General features: G+C 52.8%; 1 protein-coding gene across 8 annotated transcripts; it reads right to left on the reverse strand.

Moving 5' to 3' along the window:
- Positions 1 to 130: 130 nt before the first annotated feature.
- IKZF4 (IKAROS family zinc finger 4) lies at positions 131 to 25,674 on the reverse strand. Of its 8 annotated transcripts, none has more exons than XM_070454805.1 (9): positions 25,436 to 25,674; positions 17,412 to 17,463; positions 12,097 to 12,190; positions 10,721 to 10,825; positions 9,466 to 9,726; positions 8,327 to 8,494; positions 5,775 to 5,924; positions 4,578 to 4,709; positions 131 to 3,936 (listed from the first exon to the last, which is right to left on the reverse strand). In XM_070454805.1, exons 2-9 carry the CDS (start codon positions 17,430 to 17,432, stop codon positions 3,176 to 3,178), a joined length of 1,692 nt encoding a protein of 563 aa, XP_070310906.1. In that variant the 5' UTR covers positions 17,433 to 17,463; positions 25,436 to 25,674; the 3' UTR covers positions 131 to 3,175. The 8 variants fall into 8 exon arrangements, with proteins under 8 accessions (XP_070310906.1, XP_070310907.1, XP_070310905.1 ...); XM_070454806.1 differs by having other exon boundaries at positions 17,412 to 17,466; XM_070454804.1 differs by lacking the exon at positions 25,436 to 25,674 and adding an exon at positions 13,928 to 14,077 and having other exon boundaries at positions 17,412 to 17,466.
- Between the last annotated feature and the right edge of the window lie 595 nt (positions 25,675 to 26,269).

A 26,269-nucleotide genomic window follows, 5' to 3' on the forward strand; every position in this document is an offset into this window, starting at 1 on the left:
GTCTCCCGCATTGCAGGCAGATTCTGAGCCTCAAAACATTTAGTAGTGGGTATAATATGCTGCAAGGACGTCTCCCTCCCTCCCAGCAGAAAAGTAAGGCAAAGGAAGTCTGCAGAAACAACCAGGGGTGTTAAATTACTCATGTTTATTTATAACAGACCTTCAGCCAGTACAGTACAAAACTTACAGTAGTATATCTCCGTTACACAAATATTTACTTACAATATATTACATATACAAAATGCTTTGCAATAAGTCTCAAAAGCTAGTTTAACTCCTCTTGAGAAAGGAGAAAAACTCTTTAAAAAAAAAAAAAAAGGAGGGAGGGGGCCCCAGAGGAAGAGGAGGAGGTGAAGGGGTAAGATCCAAGGAGACACCCAGCAGAGGCTACAAATGAAACCCTGGCAGAGGGAGGAGAGAGGTGGTATTGCACTTACTTCTGTGTTTTATTTTTTCTTTTTGTTCTCATAACTTCTGATCAAAAATATATATTATATATATATATTATGTACACAAGGAAAGAAGCTGCCAGAAGTATTACAAAATCGCATCCGCAGCTTGGACACTGACACGAAAAACAAAGGTCTGGAAAAGTGTCTATTTAGAAATTTTTTTGTGTGGTGTTGATTTTAAATATCAATATAAAAGGAAAACACCTCTTTTCTCCATGTGGGTTTCAATGTGTGTTTTTTCTTTTTCTTACTTTTTTTTTTCTTTTTTTATGCAAAAGGAGCTAGGAGAGAGCATGAGGATGTTTGAGGTTCCAGAGCTGGCAGGCTCTGGAAAGCAGGATTTTGTACCTAAGACCCTGGTTAAAGTGCAGTGATGGTCTGGAGAGACAGAGCGCCCTTCTCTCCCCTCCGTAGCACCTGGGCTCGCCCTTCCAGTCTCTGCTCTCACGGGCTCAGAGCATGGCCTCGGAGCACAGTCCTTCATGTTCCAGGAGGTTACAGGTGCCAAAACTGATGGGGAGGGGACGGGGCACCCCGAGGCTCCGATACCCCAGAAGGGACTAGTCTTGTGAGGTGTCACCAAATACACAGCAGACGCAGAAGAGGCGGTGAGGGCAGGGCTCATGGGAAGGGGCTCAATAAGCAGGAGGGCTGAGGGGAACCCCAGAGAAGAATCTCAGGTCTGCTGACATCCTGAAAGAGGGAGCCAGCTCCCTGGGGGTGCTCTCAGGAAGACTCTCCCCTTCTCCAGAGACAGGCTCCTCCGAGGCGGCTCCCCGAGCCCCTGCCCCTGGCAGCATCTGTTTATTGCTACATTGTCAAGGAGACACAGGCAACCCACAGTGTCCCCCCCTGACAATCTGGTTCTCCTGGGGAGACCACAGACTGGGGGAGCAGAGGAGAAGGAGGTGTTCAGGGTCTCCCTTCCCATAACAGGATAAGGCAGAGCCTGAGATCCTGAGAGCCCTTACGAGCCCCAATCCCAGGGTCTGTTCCTTAACCAACCCTTTACCAGCCCCCTGAATTATCCCTGATAGGGAGTGAGAAAGCAGGAGGCAAAAGAGCCCATAAGGAGAGGACTTGTGGAAAGAAAAACGGAAGGAAGAGAAAAGAGGGGGGAGCAAGAGAGAGAGAAGGACCAAGTGTTACAACTTGTGAGGTGTTCTGTTTGGTTTTTACTTTTTAACTTTTAAATATAGAAAAACAGGCTTTGGTTTGAATCTCAGGGAAGCAGAGAATGGGATGGCTGTGGCCTTGGGCAGGGAGCTCTTGTGGAAAGAGACCCCCACTCGGCGGTGGAGCGATCCCCTCCTGCCCCTGTCACTGTCTAGGTCACCCAAACAGCCAGGAGTCTCTGCAGCAGCCAGGAGCGTGCCCCCTCCTGCCCTACATCCGGGAGCTGAGTGTAGGAGGGGTAGTAAAGGATGGCTCTCCCATTCAGCTGTGTCCATCCCATTCTCGCTGGCCCAAGACTGGGATGGGGAGAGGGGCGTCTGCCCTTGCTCATCCTGGGGAGAATTTTTGGTTATACTGAGAGTTAAGAGAGAGAAAAGAGACATCCTTTTCCCCCTGCCACTGATCCTAAGAACAGGGCCCAGGAGTCTGGGGATGAGAGGGTGAATCCTGCTAGGGGAGAGAAGGCAGCATGACTGGGGGGCTGAGGATGCCCCCTTGTTATCAGGCAGCAACCCACCAGTTTCTCATAGGACAGGGACCAGAGGTGCCCCTGAGAGCCCAAGTAGGTCGCTAGAGTGAGGAAGTTTGAGAGGTGGGAGAGAAAGAGAGGAATTTTGACCCATTCCCTTCCCTGGTTCCCAGTTAGGCACCTGTGGCTCCACACGTGTCAGAGACAGAGGATTGCTGACCTAGCCTTGGCCCCTGAGAGTATAAAGCTGGGGCATTCCAAGGAGAGAAAAACCACCACTGAGTGGACAGGCAGTGTGAAGAGAGTAGAGCAGTGCTGGGGGCTGTTCGAGGAGAGGGGGAGATCACACTGGAGAGGCAGATCCCGGATGTGGGCTTTGGGGAACTCCAATTCCTAGTGGGATGTCAAGAGGACCCTCAGTCCCAGGGTGCCTGGGGAGGATTCCTTCAGCCTCTCCTACTTCCCAAGGAGGGGTTTCTTCATTTGATCAGGAGCTGTGCAAGCTGCCTAAGGTCAGAGGCCACGAGTACCAGGCTGCAGGGTCCCGGAGGGCAGAGGTAATGCCACAGAGCTAAGGTGGGTATAGAGCGCGGTTGGCATCGAAACGGAAGCATCGGGTATGGTCAAAGGTGAGGACCTAAATCAGGAAGCCCGAGGCCTCTCAGCACTAAGGGGAGCTTCCCACTCCTGGGGCTGCTGGAGAAAGCGCAAAGAGAAAAATCAGGCCTGACGTGGAGGGGGCTGTGGGGAGGAGGGTGGCGGTGTGGCGAGTGATAGAAGTTAAAAAAAAAGAAGCAAAAGAAAACTCAACAAATTATATTAATAAATAACTCAGTGAGTATGATGGGATGAAAGGAGAAGAGAAAAAGGAGAAAGATAAGCAAAAGACCTGTTTCATCACAACGCTTAGATCAGTCGGGGGGCGGAGGAGCACAGGTGAGGACGGGTCAGGGTCAGGGGTGAAGCCAGGGAGCCGGTGGTGGGGGCTACACAGCCCAGCTCCTAGGGCCGCGGTGGGGACAGGCCAGCCTCCTGCAGGCAGGGCGTGGGGGGTGCACTGCGGCGGGGGAGGAGGCCACTAGCCCACTTTGTGCTCCCCCCGGACAATGTGGGAAGAGAACTCGTACCGGTCCTGGCTGTGGTGGCCACAGATGTTGCACTCGAAAGGGTCTCGGAAGCCGTGGCAGCCCATGTGAATCGTGAACATGACGTGGTCCAGGAAGAGGATGCGGCAGTGCTCGCACTTGAAGGCCTTCACTGGCTCGCCGCTCTCGCCCACCACCCGGAGCACTTCCTTGGAGGGGCCTGGGGTGCCCCGCAGCAACCCCTCCTGCGGCTTGGGGTCCTCTTTGGCGTAGGCAGGGCTGGGCCGGCCCACCACCATGGTGGGAGGAGGCTGGGGTGGGGGGCCCTGAGGCAGTGACACCACCCCCCCGACCCGGTCCTCGTGGTTGCTCTCTGTGTCTGTGGAGTCCTGGCAGCCATTGCTGGGGGAGGCCCCGGGGTCAGTCAGGGGGCCTCGAGCCCGGTAGAGGAGGGGACCTCCGTCAGCTAGATCCTCGGGCCCCTCACCTGCCTCCCGGGACCCCGGAAGCTCCAGTCGCCCAGGGAGGGGCTGCATCTGAGTGTAGACAGAGCTGATGACAGGCGTGAGTTCTGAGATGCAATTGGTGGGTGGCAGGCGGAGGGGACGCAGATGTTCGGCCCCCACGAAGGCCAGAGGCCCCCCGAAGCCAGGCTCCAGGCCGTGGTGCGCCGCCAGCTCCACGTCCTTCTCATAGCCGCCCGCGTTCACATCGTAGGGCAGGTCCGAGAGGCTGAAGCGCATCTGCTTCTCACCTGTGGAGAGAAGGGTCTCAGGAGGGCTGACCTGGGATAAGTCCCAGCTCCCCGAGGACTCCTCCTTTGTTTTCTTTCCCTGGGGATGGGTGTAACATCACCCACCACCCCTCATTCACCTCCCACAAGGTCAGGTCCTCTGTGGGGCTGCTCCCCAGCCCTGGGCTATAATCTTAGAGAAGGACTTGGTCCCAGCCCACTGGTCTTGAAAACTTACTTCCTTCATTGCTCTCCATAAAGAGAGCTAATGGCCAGGGACCTCCATACACACCTTTTCTCTCTGACTCAAAGGGCCCTTCTCTCAGTCCCCATAATCAGACTCCAAGGGCCCTTCTCTCAGCCCCCGTAAACAGAAGTCCTTACTATTTTCAGAAACTGGAAAAGCCTGACACCCAACCCTCTCCTCTCACAACCATCCTGAGAGCCCTCAACTCTGACTCCTCCTCCCCCTGGTGAGGGATGCTCTTCCTCTTCACTGCCCGCCCACTCTGGGGATACATTCTGAACACTAGGAGACGACCAGGCTGCTCTCTCCCACCCCAAGCAAACCTCCAGGCCCAGCTGGTCCGACAGCCACAAGCGCTCAGATTTAGACAAGTGGGGGCTTCCAGCTGATGTCTCCTCTCCAACTGGACTCTTACCTACAAACTTCTGGGGGGTGGAACGCTTGCGTTTGGTGAGGCTGTTGGCCAAACGGTCAATGAAAGTTGGCCTCTCAGAGGATGAGTGCAGCATGGAGTCTGGCACCATCTCCAGGTCCCGTATCTCGTCGCCTGGTGGGAGGGGGCAGGGTTGGGGTGGGGTGGGCGCGACAGGCAGGAGCAGCTGAGCGGGGGAAGCAGCGGCCCAGCTGCCTTTGCCTGGAGAAAAGCAGCAGGTCGGTAGCCGAGGAAGGTCGGTAGCTGAGGAAGGTCAGAGCGGATGCCTGGGAAATGGCACTCTGCTTACTGCACCCCATCTAGAGCTCACTACGGCACATTTCCGGTGATGTGCGAACAGTGACATGCTTCTGACCCTTGACTGCATATCTCCTTGTGTGCCCTCTCTCTCTCTGACAACACAGATGAAGTCCTCCCTACCTCTGGATCTGCCTGCAGCACCCACCACGGGCCCGGCACATTCATCTGTTCCAGAGGTCCACCCCTTTGTGAGGGAGGCGCTGGGGCGGCCCCGTCCTGCTCCTGATGGCCCCGCCTGCGGCCTCACCTGACTGGCAGAGGCTGGCGTGGCCCCGTCCTGCTCCTGATGGCCCCGCCTGCGGCCTCACCTGCCTGGCAGGGGCTGGCGTGGCCCCGCCCTGCCCCCTGACGGCCCCGCCTGCGGCCCCACCTGCCTGGCAGGGGCTGGCGTGGCCCCGCCCTGCTCCTGACGGCCCCGCCTGCGGCCCCACCTGACTGGCAGGGGCGGCCCCGCCTGCGGCCCCACCTGACTGGCAGGGGCGGCCCCGCCTGCGGCCCCACCTGACTGGCAGGGGCTGGCGTGGCCCCGCCCTGCCCCCTGGCGGCCCCGCCTGCGGCCCCACCTGACTGGCAGGGGCGGCCCCGCCTGCGGCCTCACCTGACTGGCAGGGGCGGCCCCGCCTGCGGCCTCACCTGACTGGCAGGGGCTGGCGTGGCCCCGCCCTGCCCCCGACGGCCCCGCCTGCGGCCTCACCTGACTGGCAGGGGCTGGCGTGGCCCCGCCCTGCCCCCTGACGGCCCCGCCTGCGGCCTCACCTGACTGACAGGGGCTGGCGTGGCCCCGCCCTGCCCCCTGACGGCCCCGCCTGCGGCCCCACCTGACTGGCAGGGGCTGGCGTGGCCCCGCCCTGCCCCCGACGGCCCCGCCTGCGGCCTCACCTGCCTGGCCAGCCAGAGCTTGGGCTTCAGTGCTGAGACTCTGCAGGTAGTTGTGGCAGCGCTCCTTGTGCTCCTCCAGGGTGCTCTGCTGTTTGTAGCTCCGGCCGCAGTAGTTGCACTTGTAGGGCTTGCCCACCGTGGGGGAGGAGACTGCAGAGGAGAGGGGAGGGCGTCAGAGGGCCGCGCGGGGAGCAGGCACGCCCGGGCGGGAGGGGCAAGGGACGTGGCTCGGCAGAGCTCTCTGGCTCATCTTTCTTTCCCCGGCGTCAGTGGCCAGCGAGGACACACGGTGGAACCCTGAAGAAGGGAGACGACGCACCGGGATGGGAGGAGACAGGGCACGTGGCTTCGACTGTTGGTGGGCCTCAAGATGGCCACGTTGCTGTTCAAAGGAAGGAAGGACCCGGGGACTTCGCAGGGGATCATCCCTGGCAGGCAGGCTGGCCCCACCCCAGGATCTCAGAGTCTGGGGCCCAGACTGTGGTTTAACCTTTCCATGTGGCAGGCGGGTGTAAGGGCTGTTTATCAGACAAGGGGATTTTTTTGCTTACGAACTATCTGCTTCAGTTTGGGGGAAACTGGTGGGCTGAGGTGGCAGAAATGAGAGCCCTCAGCTCTGCCAGGGTGGGGAGGGGCACGTTCACTGACCTTTACTTGTACTTTTACCTCCATCCCCGGCCTGGTTTTAACTGCTCAGTTTTCTTTTTCGCTACACTGAGATATACCAAGAGAGCCCCAGAAAAACCATCACTGATAGAGAAATTCTGAGAAGAGAAAAATAAATAACCAGAGGAAGGCAAAGGGAGCGAACACCAATTCTGGGGGTCTTCGTTGTTTTTTTTTTTTTTTTTAAAAACAAAGAAGAGGTTATAAAGATTTTGTTTCCAGAGATGAAAAAAAGGTTAGGAAAACTGAGATCAACACTTCTTCTGAAAACAACTTGAGAGAGGACATTTGTGAAAGTATGTGGCCAGTACTGAGCAGGGAGATGGGAGAAGGCAGCTTCAGGAGGCTGGTAATCACCACCGGCCCCTGCCCCTACTCACACACGCCTAACTTGGGCCTGGACTAAGTCACCTACTGCCTTTCTGCTCTTGCTCTGTAAACCCGAGCGGTTGGGGGGTAAGATGAATGCCGTGGTCCTCGTCCACCCAGGACTCTTGGGGAGATGGTCTAACCTCTGGGAGGGGAACTCCCTTTTCTCTCCTAGAGTGTGGGCTGTGATAGAAAACATCTCACAGAGATGAGACCCAACAGTGTATCTGTGTCCACCTGTGTCCCTAAAACGTCCTACACAACAACATCCAGTGTCCTCCCAGCAGGCCTCGCTGTGGTTGGTAAGAATTCTAGGGGCCAAGCCATCCTTGTTCCAAACCAGCAGGGGGAGCCACCCTTTTCCTCAGAAAAGGAGTCGGACTTGCTCGCACCTGCCACTCACACCTGCCATTAATTGGATTCCAACGAGGCTGTAGAATAGCTCTGTGAAAATATCTACCTTGGAATTGTTATGAGGATCACATGAGGGAGGAGACACATGTAAAATATTTTTAGATTATAATGCCTGAATCAGCAGTAATGATCTTTCTCCCTGGTTCTCCACATACATAGAGAGAAAGAGGTCCCAGTTCCAAAGTGAGAGAATCTAGAACAAGGTAGGTGGCTGGGGAAATGTGGAACAAGAGGGTGGTGAGGTGACTGCTCTGGCCCTTTAAATCCTGGCCCAGGAGAGTTCAAGAAACGAGAAACAAGGAAAAGTCTCCAAGGACAGACCCTACTGTCTCCCCTCTGCCCTTTTTCCTTTCCTTCCCCAACCTTGAGCTCCCTCCCCCCTGCCAGCTCCGCTCCTGGCCTTTCCCAAGTCCAAGGCGAACGCTCAAGACTCAGTGAGAGGCTGCAACAGTGCCGCCTGCCCAGCTGATCCAGAAAGGTGTCGACTCAACCTGTCTTGGCTGGGGCTAGGAAACCTGGTTAGTCCGGGTCCCTGGCAGTGTTCCCAACACTGACCTCCAGGCACCCTCTGGATTTGCTCTTGCCTCTAGGAAGGTGATGACCTTGTGAGATGGGAAACAGAAATGGGATACTCTTTTCCTAGGCTTCCTTTCTTCCAGTTTGAGAGGCCTGTGGAAATTTACAGGAACCAGCCGGAAGTCCAGGGGAGGACAGACAGAGGTTGCCAGAGACCTCTGGTGTTTGTGCGGGCTAGTAAAGACGGGGACAGGTGTGGGGCTGGAGCGCATGAGAGTGGAAGGAGGGGTGTCCCTGGTGCTCAGAAGGGAGAGTGACGGGCCCCGGATGGTCCTGGCATCAGCATGCATGTAAAAGCCAAGTTAGGGAGGGTGACTATTGACAGCCAGGAACACCACCCCTGCTCCTCTTGTTCCAGGTCGCAGAGCATGGCAGATGCAAAATATCCCATCAAAGAGCCCCACGTGCCCTGGGGCCTGCGGCTCTGCTCTGGGAGTGCTCTGCCCCCCTCAGTGGCAGACACTGTAACCCTCCAAGACTAGAGAAGAGGCTGAGCTCATTTACTGGGTGTTCCGGACATGCCCTACCCGAGTGTGTGCGGAGGTGGCCGGTGAGCGCGTCACGCCGGCGGCAGGCGTAGTTGCAGAAGGGGCACTTGAAGGGCTTCTCCCCGGAGTGCAGCTTGATGTGGCGCAGCAGGTTGCCCTTCTGGGTGAAGGAGGCGCCGCACTGGTTGCAGTGGAAGGGCCTCTCCCCTGGGGGAAGAAGAGGCCACAGCCGAGCATGGGTGAGGAGCTGTGAAGGCTGAGCCCCGCACCCTGCGCTCCACTCTACCCCGCCTGGGGAAGGAAAGTGCCCAGAACACATGTGCGAGGCAGGGCCGTGGCACACACGCAAATGCTGCTTGCAAAGGGCCCCTCGGGTACGGGCTCATCGGGAGGCCGGGACTAGAGGTGTGTGGCAGGGCCAAGGGTCCCGGGCCTGGAATGCCGGGCCCAAGACTGTTAGCAAGAACTGAGCGCCGCAGGGCCTGCTCTGCCCCAGGAGCCTGGAGCCAAAGATAGCTGTAAAGAGGCTTCTGTTTTCCTTTATTTAAAGACTCATGAGACAGGGACTTCCCCTGGCGGCCCGGTGGTTAAGGCTCAGCGCCTCCACAGTAGGGGGCACAGGCTTGATCCCTGGTGGGGCGCGAAGTCCCCACATGCCAACTGGCACAGTCAAAAAAACCCCGTAAGACACAAGAGCCCAAACAATACCCTGTTGGACTATAGCATCCTTCTTCTTTCTGTAAAAAAAAAAAACGTATTTATCTGGCTGTACCCCGTCTTACTTTCAGCACTCGGATTTTCGCTCTTCGTCGTAACATGTAGGAGCTTGAGTTGTGGCATCTCTGAGTTGTGGCATGTGGGATCTAGTTCCCTGATTAGGGATCGAACCTGTGCCCCCTGAAGTGGAAGTTTGGAGACTTAACTGATAGACTCCCTAGCACAGAAGTCCCCTATCGGACACTTCTTGAGGCAACACGTCTTCTCCTCCATCATCTCCTGAGACAAATACCAGCTTGCCTTATAACTACAGTTGAGGAAAGTGCCATGAAGTACAGGTGTTGATGGAGTCCAGATTTCATCCCCCACCTTTTTTTAGCAGGTAGAAGCAGTGCTGGGAGAGACCTCCCCTTCCTGAGATGACTCCGCGTGGCCTGGGCCCAGCTGCCCGCCGGACTCACCCGTGTGGCTGCGCTTGTGCACCATGAGCACGTTGGGCCCAATGCAGACCATGCCGCAGACGTCACACTTGAGCTTGCCATTGGGCAGGCGGATGCCACCGGGGGAGTGGGGCTCCGGCCCGCTTCCATCGCAGTAGCCCAGCGGCTCCGACAAGGAGTCCTCCACGATCACACTGTCATCCTTCTCCAGGAGACGCTCGTCCGGCCCCAGCAGTCTGCTCGACTCCTCATCGCTGTACATCTCCACCTTGATGGAGTTGGCTGGAGGGTGGGAGCGTGTTTAGGATAGAGACAGACCAAGGAGGGAGCTTGCCCGTGGGCCAGAGATGCCCTCCTTAAGTCCCAAAGGCTGTCTCCAAGCCCTGAGACATTCAGGCTTTAAGAGAAGCCAATCTCCTAAGTATCCTGGGTGGTGCTATGGGGTCCTGCTGGGACCTGAGACACCTTTGTCCTCCTCTCCCACCCACGAAGCACACAGGTTTCCAGAGGAAAAAAGTTGGGGTACATGGGGTGTCTTCAGTTACTGGGGAGAGTGGGGGACTAAGGGGAGCCTTTTCCTCCCCTCTCTTGTCATTAAGGAAGATGTCTGGCTTGGCCCCGGGCAGGAAGCCAGGGAGTCACAGTGGTGGTAAAATGGTCCTAGGAAGACGGAGACGGCGGGCTGAAAAGAGCAAAACTGGAAGACAGACACAGCTCACGTTATCCCCCCAGCCCACAGGGCCGGACACCTCTACTCCCCTTGGTGAAAATCTGGAGAGGGGACTGCAGGAGGGAGGAGCCATTGCGGAGAGAGCTTTGGCTCTGGCTGTGACCTACATTCCTGGCTATTCCAACCATTTAGAGAATGTGACAGATCCAGGGCCAGTGAGGAGGGGCAGTCAAGGGGACCCTGTCTGGCAGGAGACCGGCGGGGGTGAGGAGGGGATCCTTCTCATCTCTATTTCCTATCTAACTCCAGCCCATGGCCACTTCCATCTGCTCAGTTCCAGAGTTTCTCTTTGGAGCCCTCACCTTAATCCCACCCATGCCTCTTTCAGTTCCACCCTAGTCACTAGGCAGTGATGGTTCACCCTCCTCTCAGAAGTCACGGAAGCCCGAGGCAGGGAGCTCCTGAGTGCTGCTCGGTCCTCTGGGCGGAAATCAGAGGGAGGCAGCGAGCGGGAAATGGCTGCCATGGAAGGTGAACTGAGGGCCAGCCGCGCTGGGTGCCCGGGGCCTGGGTGCCCGGGGCCTGGGTGCCCGGGGCCGCACTTACCACTGAGTGAGCGGCTGGGAGACGAGTGCTGGCTGTTGGGGGTGCTCACTGCGGGCCCCACTGGGGCCCCAAGGAATTCCTTCTCCAGAGACGAGTCCCCGCTACCTTGGAGGAGACAACAAGAAGGAAGGTGAAGCTACAGCTCGAGCCATCTTCCGTCTACGCCCGATCTCTTCAAAGTTCAGTGACATTTCACAAACATTTATCTTGCAGCCACATGCGAGGCCCCACTGTGTGTGGGGCACCATACCTCGTGCCCTCGCCAGCCTGGGTGCCCGGCGCCGACTTCCGCGGGCTCAGTGGCTGCTGCCTGCCCACCCTACCTTCATCTAGGCCTGAGGGGAAGAGCTTCACTGCCTGACGTCCACAGGAAGCAGGGCTGGGGCTGGGCGGGCCGGGGTGGAGAGGAAAATGGGGGCCTTGCGAGGGAGGCGGTTCAGGACAGACGTTCTTCCCTACTGTTACTCTCCGGAGCCCCCAACACCGGATTCGGGATCTGCAGGAAGGGTGGCTGGAATTGCCCCTGAATCTAATGATAATAATAGTAATCACAATGATAGCAGCTAACATTAATTGAGTGCTTACTACATGCCAGGCATCATTCTATGCACTTTAAAAGAATTATCTCATTGAATCTTAACAACCCTGCGAAGGAAGGGCCAGTATGATCTTAATCGTACTTATGAGGAAACTGAGGCACAGAAACAGCTCTGTTACTTGCCCAAGGTCACAGAGCTGGCAGCGATGGGACCTGGGTCAGATCATAAGTAGGAATTACGGGTGTCCTTAACCCTCACCTGTGTGGAGCTAACTGGAGTCACTGTTTCAGAAGCGGAGAGTTGGGTCCATCTCACTCTAAAATCAGCAAGCATGTAGCTATTCCAGAAACCCTCCATCTGATAGTATTCCAATCACATAGTTACTACTTGACATTCCCTTGACAGTGAAATAATCAGTGTATTCTCAATATATATGCATTTTAACTTGTTGACAAACAGCTTTTGTAAAAATGCTTTCTAAGAGTGTCACGTATGTTTTTAAAAATCAGATAACATACCTGAACACACAAATCAAGTCTTTAAAAAAAACCCTCCTCCCACAATCTTCTGCACAAATATACATGTGAAATAAAACACATGTAGATAAACACAGACACGGACATATATCACATAGGTAGATACACATAAAGAGAACATAGCTACGGGGATACACACTGGGCTAGCCGTCTACATTATCTGCTAACATGAACATGCATAGATGTGTGCACACAGGTCTAAATATGGAAGACAGAGAGAGAGAGAGAGCGAGCCTAAAATTCACCCCTAAAGTCCACCTGTTAGCACTTTACCCAGTTTCCCAGCTATGCGCATACTTACTTTCACAAAATAAAGGTTCCATTATAAAATGGTTGGAGTCCTGGGCCTGAGGCAAGAGATCCGGAGCACACCCTCCTGAGGGATCCCTCTCCAGCTTCGGTCAGCGGGAAGAAAACAACCGCTCAGGATGGGGCCGCTTCCCATTCGCCGCCTCTACTAAAAGCCCCATTTCCCCCACTCTAGCCCATCAAAGCCTGAGGACATCTATTCACTACCTATTGAAGAAGCCTTACGGCTTGAAACCGAGGTTCCCCGGCTGTGGCTCTTTAGGTGAGCCGTGGTTATCTAAAAAAAAAAAAATGTTGCCCCCTATCAATACCACACACATATCACCAAGTGAGCATCTCAGAGCTGTGAGTTGAGACCTGTAGACTCAGACCCAGTTTTAAAATATGTCCTCTTAACTGAGTAGGGTTTGCTAAGGTTGCAAGGGGTAAAAGGGCTGACTTGTCCTAAATCACTGGATGTTAGTAATGGGGGAAGAACAGGGCTCCGGGGCCTGGCGCTAAGTCCTTGACCCTAAAAGGATGAGTGAGGTGGCTGGAAAGCCATCGCTGGTCCCAGCCTACTGGGCTGAGGCTGCCTCTTGGGGCCTGGGGCTTGATATATGGGGAAAACATCCTTACAGGGATATTTAGGGACAGTAAGGGGACAACATTCTCTTTGATTCTCCCTCTTAAGGCCTGGGTACAGGAGGAGCAGGTACTTTCAGGGTCACACCTGTAGTTCAAGAGGCTCTTTGATGCCACTGCCCTCCCTAGGATAAAGGTAAGAGGCAAAACAGGCTCAGGTTGACTTTTAGGGGACTAATACCTAAAATAAATCCATTTCAGGGGTTAGAAAGTCTTCGGGGGCTCCAGGGATTTTGAGTTTCAGCTGGATGGTGAAGAGAACAAGAGTCTGATTTAGGAAGTTCAGCAGTTCCTCTCTCTGCCCCAGAAAACCCAGTGAGGGAATTTCAAACGCCTGGGACTCCCGAGAAATCCCAGACTATCAAAGCCAAGAAATAGGGTTGCCCTTAGGTCTCAGAGAAATTTTCTTGGTCCGAGTCATCCTACGTTGGCTGAATCCAAACCCCCCGGAGGGCAAAGCCAAATCATGAGGTTCACATCAGAGGAACCAGGAGGCCGGTAAAGGGCATAAAAGCAGGAAGGCGAGGAAGGAGCTGGAGCAGGGTCCCACCAGCTAGATGTGTTTCCCAGTGGAGGGGGCCCAGCCCTCGGTTCCTCCTGCCCTTTCTCCATCCCTCCAAACAGTGGCCCCCTCGAGGGAAGAGCCAGCTGTGGGGTCCCAGAGCCTCCAGGCTTCTCTGAAGGGACCTCGTCCTAACTGCTTTGCCTTCGTGACCACGGGCTCCAGGGGGCGGGATGCTAGCCTGCTGGCAGGGAAGAGTGGGGACAGGAACAGAGAAAGACGCCCATCCCCAGCTCTATTGTGGGGAGGAGGCTGAGGCCCCTTGCATCTCAGTTCCAGGCGGAGGCATCTGCTGCCGGGGGACCCCTCTTTACCTAGGTTCTTTTATGACCCATTCCCACCCCAGCCTGTCTCGGCATTTCACCTCAGGCAGCTCTACATCTGTCCCCAAGGCCTAATCAAGATGTCACCACGAGCTCGCAATGACCAAGTCGCAGCCTTTGCTTAGCAACACTAAACACCCTTCCCCATCCTCCGCAAGTGTGAGGAGGAACGCCCCCTCCCCCGCTCCACGCACAGCCCCCAGTCCGCTCCCGCTCCTCAGGCTCGGGGAGTTGTTACTGAATTGGCTCCTCAGCCCCAGCAGCAGCCCCCCCTCCCCGCCCCCCTCCACTAGCCGCCTTCTGCCTGAACTTACATTATCCTTCCCTTGCCGGTGAGACCCCGGGGTGCGAGCGCGGCCGCCGCCTTGGAAACGGCGAGCGAGTGCGGGTGGTGTGTGCATGTCTGCGTCTCGGTGGCAGGCAGGGGTGAGCCCAGCCACTCACCTTCCAGGAAGCGTGGATTCCTGGAAGTGAGGGGAACCGCCGTCATTTCGCAGGCAGCGGCAGCGGCTCGGTGAGCAGAGGCCCACGGCTGCAGCCAGCGAGAAGAACTCAGCCCAGGGTGTGTGTGTGTGTGTGTGTGTGTGTGTGTGTGTGTGAGTGTGTGTGTGTGAGTGTGTGAGTGTGAGAGAGAGAGGGAGAGAGAGAAGCAGCGAGAGGTGGGGGAAGAGAGGGAGGGAGCGCGCAAGGAGCACAGGCTTGGATGCGCCTGGGGAGGGGGCTGCAGAGACTGTGTCTGCGCCTCTGGTGGGGGTCGCTAGGCTACAGCATCCCTTCCTCTAGACGGGGAAGGGCCCGGGGTGGGGGTGCGCAGGCAGGGGGCAGATGCCGCTGCCCTGTGCCCAGCAGACAAAGAGGAACCGCACAACAGACGCCTGAGAGACACAAGAGTGTGTGCCAGTAACAGAGGGAGATGGGTGGGCCCGCGGGGTGGGGGGGGGGAGGGGGGACCCCAGGGAAGGCCCAATCCTTTGCCAGCTGGGGAAGCCAAGGCCTCAGAGGTCATGGGGCCCAGGACAAGGGGCAGCTTCCAGGCTCCAGATCGGCAGAAAGCCCCTCCCCCACCGAACTCGGGCCCTAGTCTTCCCTCCTTTTCTTCCTCCTCCAGGAGGGAGGTCGCTCTCCAGATTCGGGGGCGGGGGGGGGGGGGGGGGGGGGGGCGGGACTGACAGCCTCCCCCTTCCCAGCAGCCAGAGGGCCCTGCAAAGTCTGATCTCGGGGCTAGTGTTGCTCTGTGGCCCGGAGCCCTTTCGGATCCCAGGCAAAGTGCTGGTCCGGTCACCCCACCTCCCCTCCCCTCCTGTGCCCCTGGGGCCCCAGCCGCCGCCAACAGCCCTGGATGAATCCGCCCTCCATCAAGACAAGGCCTCCGCTCCCTTCCCTTCCAGAGGAGCTGCTCACGGCCGTGCTGACCTACTTTGGAAGACTAGATTTTCTGATTCCAAGAATTAGGGGGTGGGAGGGGCTGGGAAACTTTGGGCTGCCTATCTCTGGACCCCTTTCTGCCAAGGTTCCCTTAAACATTTCACAGTCCCAGAAAACTTCGAACAAGCACTGCTCAGTCAATTAATTGCATGAGCTGGGTTTGAGCAACTCAGTTTCCCTAGAAAGACAGGGAGTGGGGGAGGGGAGAGCATCTGTGTGGTAAAGGAATGAACCCCTCCTTTCTTCCCTCTCTCCCCCCCCCACCGCCGCCCCACCCCAGGCAATGATCTTTCCAAAGGAAGAGGTGGACTTTCTGTAATGGGATCTGTGCGGGGGTGGGGGTGGGGGTAGGGGGAACCTCTTTGAAGAACAGGAGAGATTCCCCCGTCATCAGTTGGCCAGGCAAGGGAAAGTCCCCAGGTGTGGAGGTGGAGGGGTGGTGCTTTAGGAGGGGTGCACACTGCCACCTTGCCCTCTGCTTCCCCATCAATCCAGGAGAGATGGCTCAGCGCGGGGAAGGGGTGCGGGGGCAGCTCTCAGGAGACCCTCACATGGACCGTCTCAGCCATGTCTGGTCCTGCAGGGGCTGCTTTTCATAGCTCACGTTAGCCCTTCCTTGACTCCTGGCCCCTCTCCCCCAGTCCCCGTCTCTCTCTATGGTAGCTGCTGACATCTAGAATTCTCAAAACACAGGTGAGTGGTTTCTGGCCTCCACTTTCATTCAAAAACAATCCTTTGCTGAGGACTCTTCTCATCTAGAAAGTGCCAACCTGCTGAAAGCCAGGAAAGCTTCGTTTCATAGCACAGTGATGCCAATACATTCAGTTTTCCTCTAATATCCAATGTTCTCCAGAGGTAGGCTGAAAAGTGCTCCATGGGCTATTTCCTCAGCCAGCTTCCCAGTTTCTCACTTGCCTGCCTTAGGGGAGGGACTAGTTTTTCTCTGAGAGTCCTCAGCTCCAAGGCAGGGTCCTGAGAACAGGTGTTGCTCAATCGTGGTTTTCTGAATAGGCCCAACTGAGCAGGAGGCAGGAGGACTGGTCGGCTCCTCAGAAGAGACATGATTTTAGTCCCAATAAAGTTTCTTTCAACTGAATCAGTCCACTTGATCCCTGTTACTCTGTCCAGCACGTAGCAGGTATCAAATGCCCGTACCAATTCCAACTCCTTCCCTCCTTAAACGAGAAAGGGGGTCAGAGTCGACTTCTTACCTTCACGTTATGTGGGTGCTGCCAGTAACTCTCATATGTGTGTCTGGCCCATCTTGCTATCTCCCTTAGTGCATGCCCATAATTCCTCCATTGGTCCCACTTTAAGGTAAAAAATAAACTATAGGTCATTACTACAATGGTGCTTGGGTTACTGATGGGGATACGTGTTATGTCAAAACCCAATTCTGGCTTCTGTTATTTCTTACAATCATTTCGTGCCCTAAAATTCTAATGGTCCAAAAAATGGTTCCTTCCCATCCCAGAGACAAATTCTGTCTTAGGCCATTTTCTACACCCTCGGAGAGAGAGCCAAATGAGGTTCCTCATTGCTTTTCATCTTGTGAAACTAAGAGGATCACGATTACTTTCACATTCCTAAAAGCCATCCATACTACAGGCCGGGATCTCTTCTGCCTCATAAGAATATGTGGCAGGTATAAAAAGCTTTATGGTCATGGAAAAGATAGGGGGAGAATTGGTCTTCCTCTCTCTCTGCTTCAAATGTGTAAGCTCTTGGCCCACTGGCTGAATTCAGACTGTAGACAAGTTTGGCTTGCCCCATGGAACATTTCTTAAAATACAAAGTTATTATTTTTAAAAGGAGACATTTCATATAAAATCCTGATTTCTGATTTCTTTTGAAAAACTGGCAGCTTTGGCCACACTGGACACACATTCCGGTGGACCCTGCAGAGCCGCTGCTCCTTGAGGAAGGACATGTGCTCTCCAGTCCATGACTGTCCCCCTCACTCTCTTCTGCTCATTATCTGAGCCCAGTCACTCTGTTACATCCTACCTGGCCCCTGCAGGCCTTCGAAACCCTGGGTGTCATGTTCGGTTAGTGACCTCGGCACAGGAGAAGGAACCAGATCTTGCTTCCACTGCTTTGTTTCAAATCTCTTCTCTCTAGTAGTCTCCACTCACAGTACCCCTCTTATTTCCTTCCCCTGCTCCTGTCCTCCAAGAAGTCTGGGAAGAGAATCACTTTTTAGGGAATGTAAAATTACCAAAATAAACGCACTCTATCTAGCACTACCAAAAGTGACAGTTCCAAGACTGCGGTGCGCTGGGAGGCCACGCGCTAAGCTGAAGGCGCTCCACTCTGCTCCACAGGAGAGCGTGCTCCCAGCCCCTGACAAACAGAAAGCGCAAGAGGACATACCAGACATATAGGAGCGGCCATTGCAGTCTTCTATGTCCATCTTAGAGAGACTCTGCTGGAAGAGAGGACAGCTATTAGAAGCCGGATCTGGAAAGGGAGTCGTTTTTCTAACATCCTGGCGTCAGCAAGAACCCTAAAGGATCAGTTAAGTGTGCTCTGACCCGATTCTAACAAAGCAAAACCTTAGACTTAGTCCTGATGACAAAGACGATGTACCCAGGCTTCCAAACCCCAGGGTCTCCTCCAATCCCCAACTTCTGCAGGCTTCCCCAGTCTCTCAGGTGGAAACGCTGTCTCATTCCGAGCTGGTCCCTGATTGTGTTGTTTGGAGAGCAGACCCTCTCTTGTTGAGTGACGCTGATGGAGTAGGACAGCTCAGTGCTCACCAGGCAAAGAAACAAGCCTACAGAGTCGCTACGCCTTGCTAAGAAGGGAGCAGTAATCTAAGAAGTTTAGACCCAGCCCTTCAGCGCAGACATGTCTGGGGGGGGGGGGGGGGGCGGGCAGGAGAGTGGCCCACCTCAGGTTCAGGCAGCAGTCCCGTTCAGAAGGTGTAAGAGTCTCATGAATCCTTAAGTGCTTTCTTCCTGCTTTTTGTCAGTTACTTTGCTACCTTTATTTTTTTTTTGAGGGGAGTTGAGGGGGGACCTGAATTTAAAATGCAGGTTAGTCTATTTGAGGAAAGGCAAACAGTAATTGGCAGTAGAGTATTAAACAACCCAGAAGTGAGGACAATTAAAAGTGATAATTTGTTGCGATGAATTATCTCCTTAGGAGCCTGTGGGAGGAGAAAAAAAAATCTCTATTTGGTAGAAATTTACATACACCCATCTCCTATCTAGAACAATAGTAGATGTTCAGAGCAGTGGAATTCATCCTTATATTTTCCAAAAAGTGAAAACCAAAAACGCAAAATTTTGAGAAAAGTCTTTGAGAATGCTAGCAACAGTCTAGAAGAGTGGAACTTAAAGTTTATTAAGTAAGTAAATATAGTAGTAGCATTGGCTGAATAGGGTTTCCCTATTCCCTAGGGGTGGCTCAGCTGGTAAAGAATCCGCCTGCAATGCTGGAGACCTGGGTTTGATCCCTGGGTTGGGAAGATCCCCTGGAGAAGGGAAAGGCTACCCACTCCAGTATTCTGGCCTGGAGAATTCCATGGACCATACAGTCCATGGGGTCACAAAGAGTTGGACACGACTGAGTGACTTTCACTACATACATTTAAAATTGCTTTCACCAGTCATCTAATGAAAAATAAATACCCCAGGGGCAGATTTCAGCGAGTGAGAGTGGGGCAAGGAGAAGTAAGAAGGCCTTTCTAAATTAACAATGCAAAGAAATAAAGGAAAACAATAGAATGGGAAAGACTAGAGATCTCTCCAAGAAAATTTGAGATATCAAGGGAATATTTCATGCAAGGACAAGCATGATAAAGGACAGAAATGAGAAGGACCTAACAGAAGAAGAGATTAAGAAGAGGTGGGAAGAATGGACAAAACTATACAAAAAAAGGTTTTAATGAACTGGATAACCATGGTGGAGTGGTAACTCACCTAACGGCAAACATCCTGGAGTATGAAGTCAAGTGGGCCTTAGAAAGCATTGCTATGAACAAAGCGCTAGTGGAGGTGACAGCATTCCAGCTGAGCCATTTAAAATCCTAAAGACGATGCTGTCAAAGTGCTGCACTCAGCAAATATGGAAAACTCAGTAGCGGCAACAGGACTGCAAAAGGTCAGTTTTCATTCTAATCCCAAAGAAGGACAATGCCAAAGAATGTTCAAACTACCATACAATTGTGCTCTTTTCACATGCTAGCAAGGTTATGCTCAAAATCCTTCAAGCTAGGCTTCAGCAGTACATGAACCAAGAACATCCAAGTGAACAACCTGGGTTTAGAAAAGGCAGAGCAATCAGAGATCAAATTGCCAACATTTGCTGGATCATGGAGAAAGCAAGGGAATTCCAGAAAAACATCTGCTTCACTGACTACTCTAAAGCCTTTGACTGTATGGATCACAGCAAACTGGAAAATTCTTAAAGAGTCAGGAGTACCAGACCACCTTACTGTCTCCTGAGAAACCTGAAAGTGAGTCGAGAAGCAAAAGTTAGAACCTTACATGGAACAACTGATTGGTTCAAAATCAGGGAAGGAGTACATCAAGGCTGTATATTGTCACCCTGTTTATTTAACTTCTATGCAGAGTACATCATGCAAAATGCCAAGCTGGATGACTCAGAAGCCGGAATCAAGATTGTCAGGAGAAATATCATATCTGGATATCAGATACGCAGATAGATCACTCTAACGTCACAAAGTGAAGAGGAACTAAAGAGCCTCTTGATGAAGGTGAAAGAGGAGAGTGAAAAAACTGGCTTAAAACTCAACATTCACAAAACTAAGACCATGGCATCCGGTCCCAGACTTCATGGCAAATAGAAGGGGAAACAGTGGAAGCAGTGACAGATTTTATTTTCTTGGGCTCTAAAATCACTGTGGATGGTGACTGCAGCCATGAAATTAAAAGACACTTGCTCTTTGGAAGGAAAGCTGTGACCAACCCGGACAGGGTATTAAAAAGCAGAGACATCACTTTGCCGACAAAGGTCTATATAGTCAAAGTTATCGTTTTTTCCAGGAGTCATGTATGGATTTGAGACTTGAACCATAAAGAAGGCTGAGCACCAAAGAGTTGATGCTTTTGTATTGTGGTGCTGATAAGACTCTTAAAAGAGTTCCCTGGACTGCAAAGAGATCAAACCAGTCAATCCTAAAGGAAATCAACCCTGAATATTCATTGAAAGGACTGATGCTGAAGCTCTAATACCTCGGCCACCTGATGCAAAGAGCCAACTCACTGGAAAAGACCCTGATGCTGGGAAAGACTTAGGGCATAAGGAGAAGGGGGCATCAGAGGATGAGACAGTTAGATACCATCACTGACTCAATGGACATGAATTGAACAAACTCTGGGAGACAGTGGAAGAGAGAGGGCATGCTACAGTCCATGGGGCTACAAAGAGTCAAACACAACTTAGCGACCAAACAACAACAGAGTGGGGCAACAGAACAGCCCGAGCTGCTATCAGGATTCTTGGGTCTCTTGGAAGGATCGCACTGAAGCAAATGGGTGAAAATTTGGTTTGAGTGTACTACTATATTGATTGAGGTGAGGGTGGGGGGTTCTGGAAGGGCACACATCAGGAAAGTATCTATTATCCTGTCTCACCACCACCACACCCCTCGTCGTTCTTGTCTAGTGCTGAGAGATGTCATGCTCTAAAAAGTCTCATGAGAAAGCCTGAGATATGGGGCTTTGCTTCACTTCACAAAGCAGTTCTCCCTAGATTTCATTAGAGAGATTTCTAGTCTCACCTAGGAAGCCTGGATGTGGGAAAAAAAAAAATTCTCTAGGTTTATTTCCAACTCCTCTTTTCTTGACATCCTCCCTGGTATGGACTGAACTTTGGGAAGAGACCACTAGACCATGCCAATAATAAATGGTTCCTTGAAGGGTCCGTTAGGGGCAATGATGAGACGAGCCCAAGTCCACAGTGGCTAGTGAACTCTCTGGAATTAGCCTAGAACTTCGGTGGTTAGAGATGCAAATATGAGGGAGGGCGGTCCAGTACTCGTGGGATCCCTTTCATTTCTGAATCATTAGCTACATAATAGCCCTTTGGGATTTTGTAAAGCTCAAGATGCCACAGGTTATTTCACACACACACACACACACACACACACACACACCCAATGCAGGAGAAGCGAGAGTGAGCAGGTTTTTCCCCATTTTCTGCTTGGAGAAACTGAGGCTCAGAGCAGCTAAGTGACTTGTCTCAGGGCTCACAGTGAAGCTGGAACAAGGAAAGGAACCCCAGTTTCCTGTCACTCTGAGGTGTGCTCTTTCCATTAAACCATCTTACTTCCTTTCTTAAGTCAGGGTACTCAATGCCTTTGGATTTTCTTGCTTTTCCCTGGTTCTAGTATCAATTTCCCTGGTTCTTACATTGTTTCCTTTTCTGTGATCCCCGTGGGAGTGGGGTCTGTTACTTAAATGGAAAAGCCAGTTGGGCAGGCTCTACCGGAGGAACACCCTAATGGGATTATGTGTTTGTATGAACCCGAACCAAAAAGGCACTAGGTGGGCAGAGCAGTTGAAGCATAGTACTGGCTCAGTTAGTACTGGCTCAGGAAGTGCATCTCATTTTTGGACACCTGTCCAAATGGTCTTAAAACAATTTCCAGAAGGGTCTGAAGGAGTTGTTTTCTGAGTTGAACTTGGTTCCTGGAAGTAAACTGAGCTCTTCTGCTTCTTAATTGTTCTCAACAGGTGCTCTATGACACATCTTGGGCAAAATCAGTCTTTAGCTGCCTCCAACTGGTCTAAATGCCAAGTTGGGCGCCCTGGGAGTGAGATGGAATTGAGATTCTGCTGTTCCTGATTCTGGTATTCTGAGAGCCAGGAGCACATCAGATGTACTTCACTGTTTGCTCAAATCTCCAGGCAGCATATCCGTCTCCACCTTCCCATTCCTGGCCCCCCAAGAACCTCCTCCCCTGCCTGGCCTGCCAGGCCTCTCCTTACAGGAACTGGATCAAATTAGGCAGTGCAGATTGGAGACACACCAGAGGGGGAGGAGGTATAAGGTGAGAGAAATTGGCGACACAAGATAGGCTTAGTTCAAAGATCTCAAAAGGAAACTGACTTTATAGCAACACAGACATCATTCAGTGATGGAGGTAGGCATACATGTACTGTAAATTCAGTTCAGTGAGCTGAATACAAAGCACCTAGAAACAGCCAGGCTCCCAGTTCAAAACGAAGTATCTCTATGAGGAGGGAGAAAAGGTTGGTCATTGTAACCTGAGACAAAGATTTTCTTCCTTGTTCTTTCTAATGCAACTGGCACCCTAAAAAGAGCCCTCCATGGCCCTGGCTTTCTCTCATCAACATAATGTTGCATTTGAACAGAAATGGGCAGGAACAGGTATTCCCTTCTAGACAGAAGATTTCCCACCACACTTCCTGACAAACAGCAAGTGAGACCAGTCCAAGGTCTGACTTTCAAGGTCAGGCTTCAACTACTCTCCCCATCTCCACAAAAACATACCCACAGCTCTCTTGGTGACGAAAATATCAGAAAGTCAAGTTGTCTCTCCATACTGGCTCTGAAAGTCTAAAATAAGGTGGACATCACAAGTAATGAAAGCTCTTCAAATCCTCCAAAGAATCCTGTTTGACCCAGTGATACTCCAAAATTGGAATTTAAAACACATTCCATGTGGCTTCATGGGTAGAAAGGTAGTGAGAGGATGTTGCTGGGAAAAGCAGGTGGAAGTGGAGAGAGGGCTGTCTCCATGCCATCCTTTTGGTTGTAGTAGGGAGAAGGGGAATTTTTTTATTTGGTCTCACTTAGGATCTGAAGTGGAGCCCAGGGATCATTATTATTTTTAAAATACTTATTTCTTTGGCTGCACCAGATCTTAGTTGTGGTACGTGGGATCTTTGATCTTCCTTGCAGAACGTGGGATATAGTTCTCCGACTAGGGGTCAAACCCAGGCCCCCTTGGGAGCATTGAGTCACAGTCACTGGGCCACCCAGGAGGTCCCTCCCCAGTGATGGTGATGAGGAGGATGATTTTAATTTTCATGGAGATTTAGTTGATTTACAATGTTGTGTTAGTCTTGGGTATACAGCAAAGTGAATCTCTTACACATATATCCACTCAGTGGGCAACAAAGTCATTATGTTTTGTGCTTCAGAAATCAACATCTGTTGAGTAGAATTAGATATAATTCTGAAGCTGCCAAATTGAGGGCATCTCCCACCATCCTGGGGCCCACCCCAGAAGCTCCAGTGAGACCTCTCCTGATTTCCAATGGTAACGCTATCTTCTTTTATAAAGACTTTATTTTTTTCTCAGGGGCCACTCGTTTGACTGTTCTTGTGATCCGGGGAGCTGTCTGGATTCTCTGAATTAAGCTGTAAGTGGGGAAGGCCAAATACCGCATACCGCAAAGAAAGATTCACTGACCTACTGGCAGACCCATGAGGAGATGAGGAATTCCTGGCTGGGCATTTCACATACCCTACCAAATAAGATGCCACACCCAGAGTGTCTGATTTGGACTTTTATCTGGTCCTGTCCTCAGAATTTGAGTTATCTTAGGTGGAAATATTCTACGTAGTCAGACACCTGTTTTTAATGCTTCCTAAAGTGGCTCAGACAGTAAAGAATCTGCCTGCAATGCAGGAGACCCAGGTTCATTCCCTGGGTCAGGAAGATCCCCTGGAGAAGGGAATGGCTACACACTCCAGTATTCTTGCCTGGAGAATCCCAGGGACAGAGGAGCCTGGCGGGCTGCAGTCCATGTGGCCACAGAGCTAGACAAGACAGAGTGACTTTTTTTTTCCCCAGGAAAAGTAGCAGTAAGGGGAAACACTCAGGCCTCAATAGTTTTCTGTTTGGTCATGATGTTGGAAGGCCTAGACTTGACCTGTGAGCAAGTCACAACCACACCAGGCTCACCACTGATGCTCTGAGGGCTCAGACTGGAGAGGCTGGGGTAAGTTGGAGCTCTCAAACATGTAAGTGGGGGTGTTTAAGTCACGACAGTAGACAGTTTTGGAGAAGGAAATGGCAACCCACTGCAGTATTACTGCCTGGAAAATCCCATGGACAGAAGAACCTGGCAGGCTACAATCCACGGGGTAGCAAGGAGTCAGAGAAAACGGAGGGCCTTTCACTTTCCCCCCCGAAGATATGAGCATGTACCTTCACACAGGCAAAGTGAACAGCAGCAGTAAGGGGAAATAGCCAGGCCTCAACAGTCTTCTGTTCGGTCATGATATTGGAAGGCCTAGAGTTGACCTGTAAGTCACAACCACACCAAGCTCACCACTGATGCTTTGAGGGGTCATACTGGGGAGACTGCGGCATAGCTGGAGCTCTCAAACATGTAAATGGAGGTGTTTAAGTCACGACAGTAGACAATTTTGCTTTATAAGAGAAGGGACTGAGGTGAAAGAAGTTATTCAACGTTGACACACTGTGGTTGGTGACATGTCAAATCTTCCTGGAAGCAGAGTCAGTAAATTCATGACCTTGGAGGGGGAAATGGGGGACCATATTTCCTAAATATCTATCTAAAGTCCCATGTTCCCATTAAACATTGTCACTAGACAGGACCACTCATAGTTTAAAAAAAAAAAAAAAAAGCACAGAAATCAAACAATGAGATTCTACAACTCTAGCAAACTGGGGGAAGAAAGTAACTGGGATGGGGCTGTGTGAGGAGGTACAGGTAAGGCTGTTTTAGTTTAGACTTGCTTCCCAAGTCTGTTTTTCCCTCTGGTTGTCTGCCCCAGGACTTCTGCCTGTTACATTTCTTTCTTTCTTTTTTTTTTTTTTACATTTCTTTCTTAAGGCTCCTATGCAACGAATCTCTACCTTCGTAGCCTTGCTTCTCAGGTTCCCTGGACTTCTCACCCTGCATAGTGCTGCACACAGCACTTTTTGCTCCACCCTAAGTTTCTTCAACACCTGTTTCTCCCACTCTGCTCATTGCCTCCCAGTCTTCCCACTTAGGCCTATGTCTTTCTCGCTAACCTTCTTGACCGACATCTCCCCCTAGCCACCCGCAGTCTCTTGCTTCTTTGCCCAAGTACCCGGTCTAATTCTTTCTCCACCCTATCCTTCTGTTCTACCCCAGCCGTACCCAACGAAGGAGCCTCACGCACGCCAGGTCTTGCCTGTCTTCGGTTCTCTGCCTTGACCCATCTCCCGCCTTTTTAGGCCGCCTAGGTCCCTGCTACGTCCCTGTCAATCTCATGGCCTCGCGCCAACCCCTGCCCACCACCGCCAGCTTCCTCCCTTGGGCCTCAGCCCACCCAGCGACCCTCTCCCCTCCAGGCCCCCTCCCACGTGTCCCCCTCCCTTCACGCCCAGGCCCCTCAGGCCCCGCCCCCGGCGGCCGAGGCCCCGCCTCTCGCGCTTCGCCCAAACCCCGCCCCTCACTCACCTGAGGCAGCTCCGCGCGCGCGCAGGCTGGGGGGGTGAGGGAGAGGGGACGGAATTGGGAGAGAGGGAGGCGGGGCAGCGGGGCTCCCCCACTCTGGCCCGGACGGCCCAGTGCGGGGGGAGTGGGGTCACTGAGCAGGCCACAACCGGGCCGGAGGCGGGACCCGGGCGCTCAGCGGCGGCGGCGGCTCCATCTCCATCGGCGGCTTCACCTGAGGAGGGACAGGCCCCCCCCCATAAACCCCCCCAGTACGACTGTCCCCCTCCCCCGAACAACTTCCGGTCCCACTACCAGGCGACAGGCGGTCTGGCCGAACACCGAGCGCCTCCAAGCTGGGGAGACAAGGGAAGGAGAGCTAGGGGAGAGTAGCCGAGCGCCGAAAAGATTCAAGTCCTAAAGGCGCGGTCTCGGGCAAAGGAAAACTCGAGGACTGACCCTTCATCTGCATCTACTTTGCATACAAGTCCACGCTGGGCGCTCTAGTTGCCCTGGCACGCCTGCCTCTAGTGCCAAGTTTTGCCTTTGCCCCTTCTACGACAACATTGACTTTAACCTCCTTAGCATTCTTTGCCTTTCCTGCAAGGGCGTAGGAATTGTGTAGGGGAGGGACTTAAGGATGCCAAATTTAAAAAAATTTCCTCTTGGAGAGATATTTTGAGGCCATTCGCCTAAGTAGCCCTGCAGATACCGACAGACTTAAGAGAAGGAAACCCCACTTCTCGACTTCCTTTCACGTTTCGTTTTGGGTTGTCAAGAGATATCCCAGTACCAGTGCATTTTCCTCCCTGCAATTTGTTCACTCCCCAGCCTCAAGAAGTTCCCCAAGTCATCTTT

This window comes from Odocoileus virginianus, chromosome 24 (assembly GCF_023699985.2).
Source record: "Odocoileus virginianus isolate 20LAN1187 ecotype Illinois chromosome 24, Ovbor_1.2, whole genome shotgun sequence".
In the NCBI taxonomy this organism is placed as follows: domain Eukaryota; kingdom Metazoa; phylum Chordata; class Mammalia; order Artiodactyla; family Cervidae; genus Odocoileus; species Odocoileus virginianus.

Excerpts from the sequence above, each read along its gene's own strand:
- IKZF4 (XM_070454804.1), bottom strand. The coding sequence starts at position 14,014 with ATGCACACACCACCCGCACTCGCTCGCCGTTTCCAAGGCGGCGGCCGC. Across the intron at positions 5,925-8,326 it reads CCACCTCCGCACACACTCGG|TCTCCTCCCCCACGGTGGGC; the intron begins GTAGGGCATGTC and ends TCTCCTCTGCAG. Across the intron at positions 4,710-5,774 it reads AGCTCTGGCTGGCCAGGCAG|GCGACGAGATACGGGACCTG; the intron begins GTGAGGCCGCAG and ends CCCTCCCACCAG.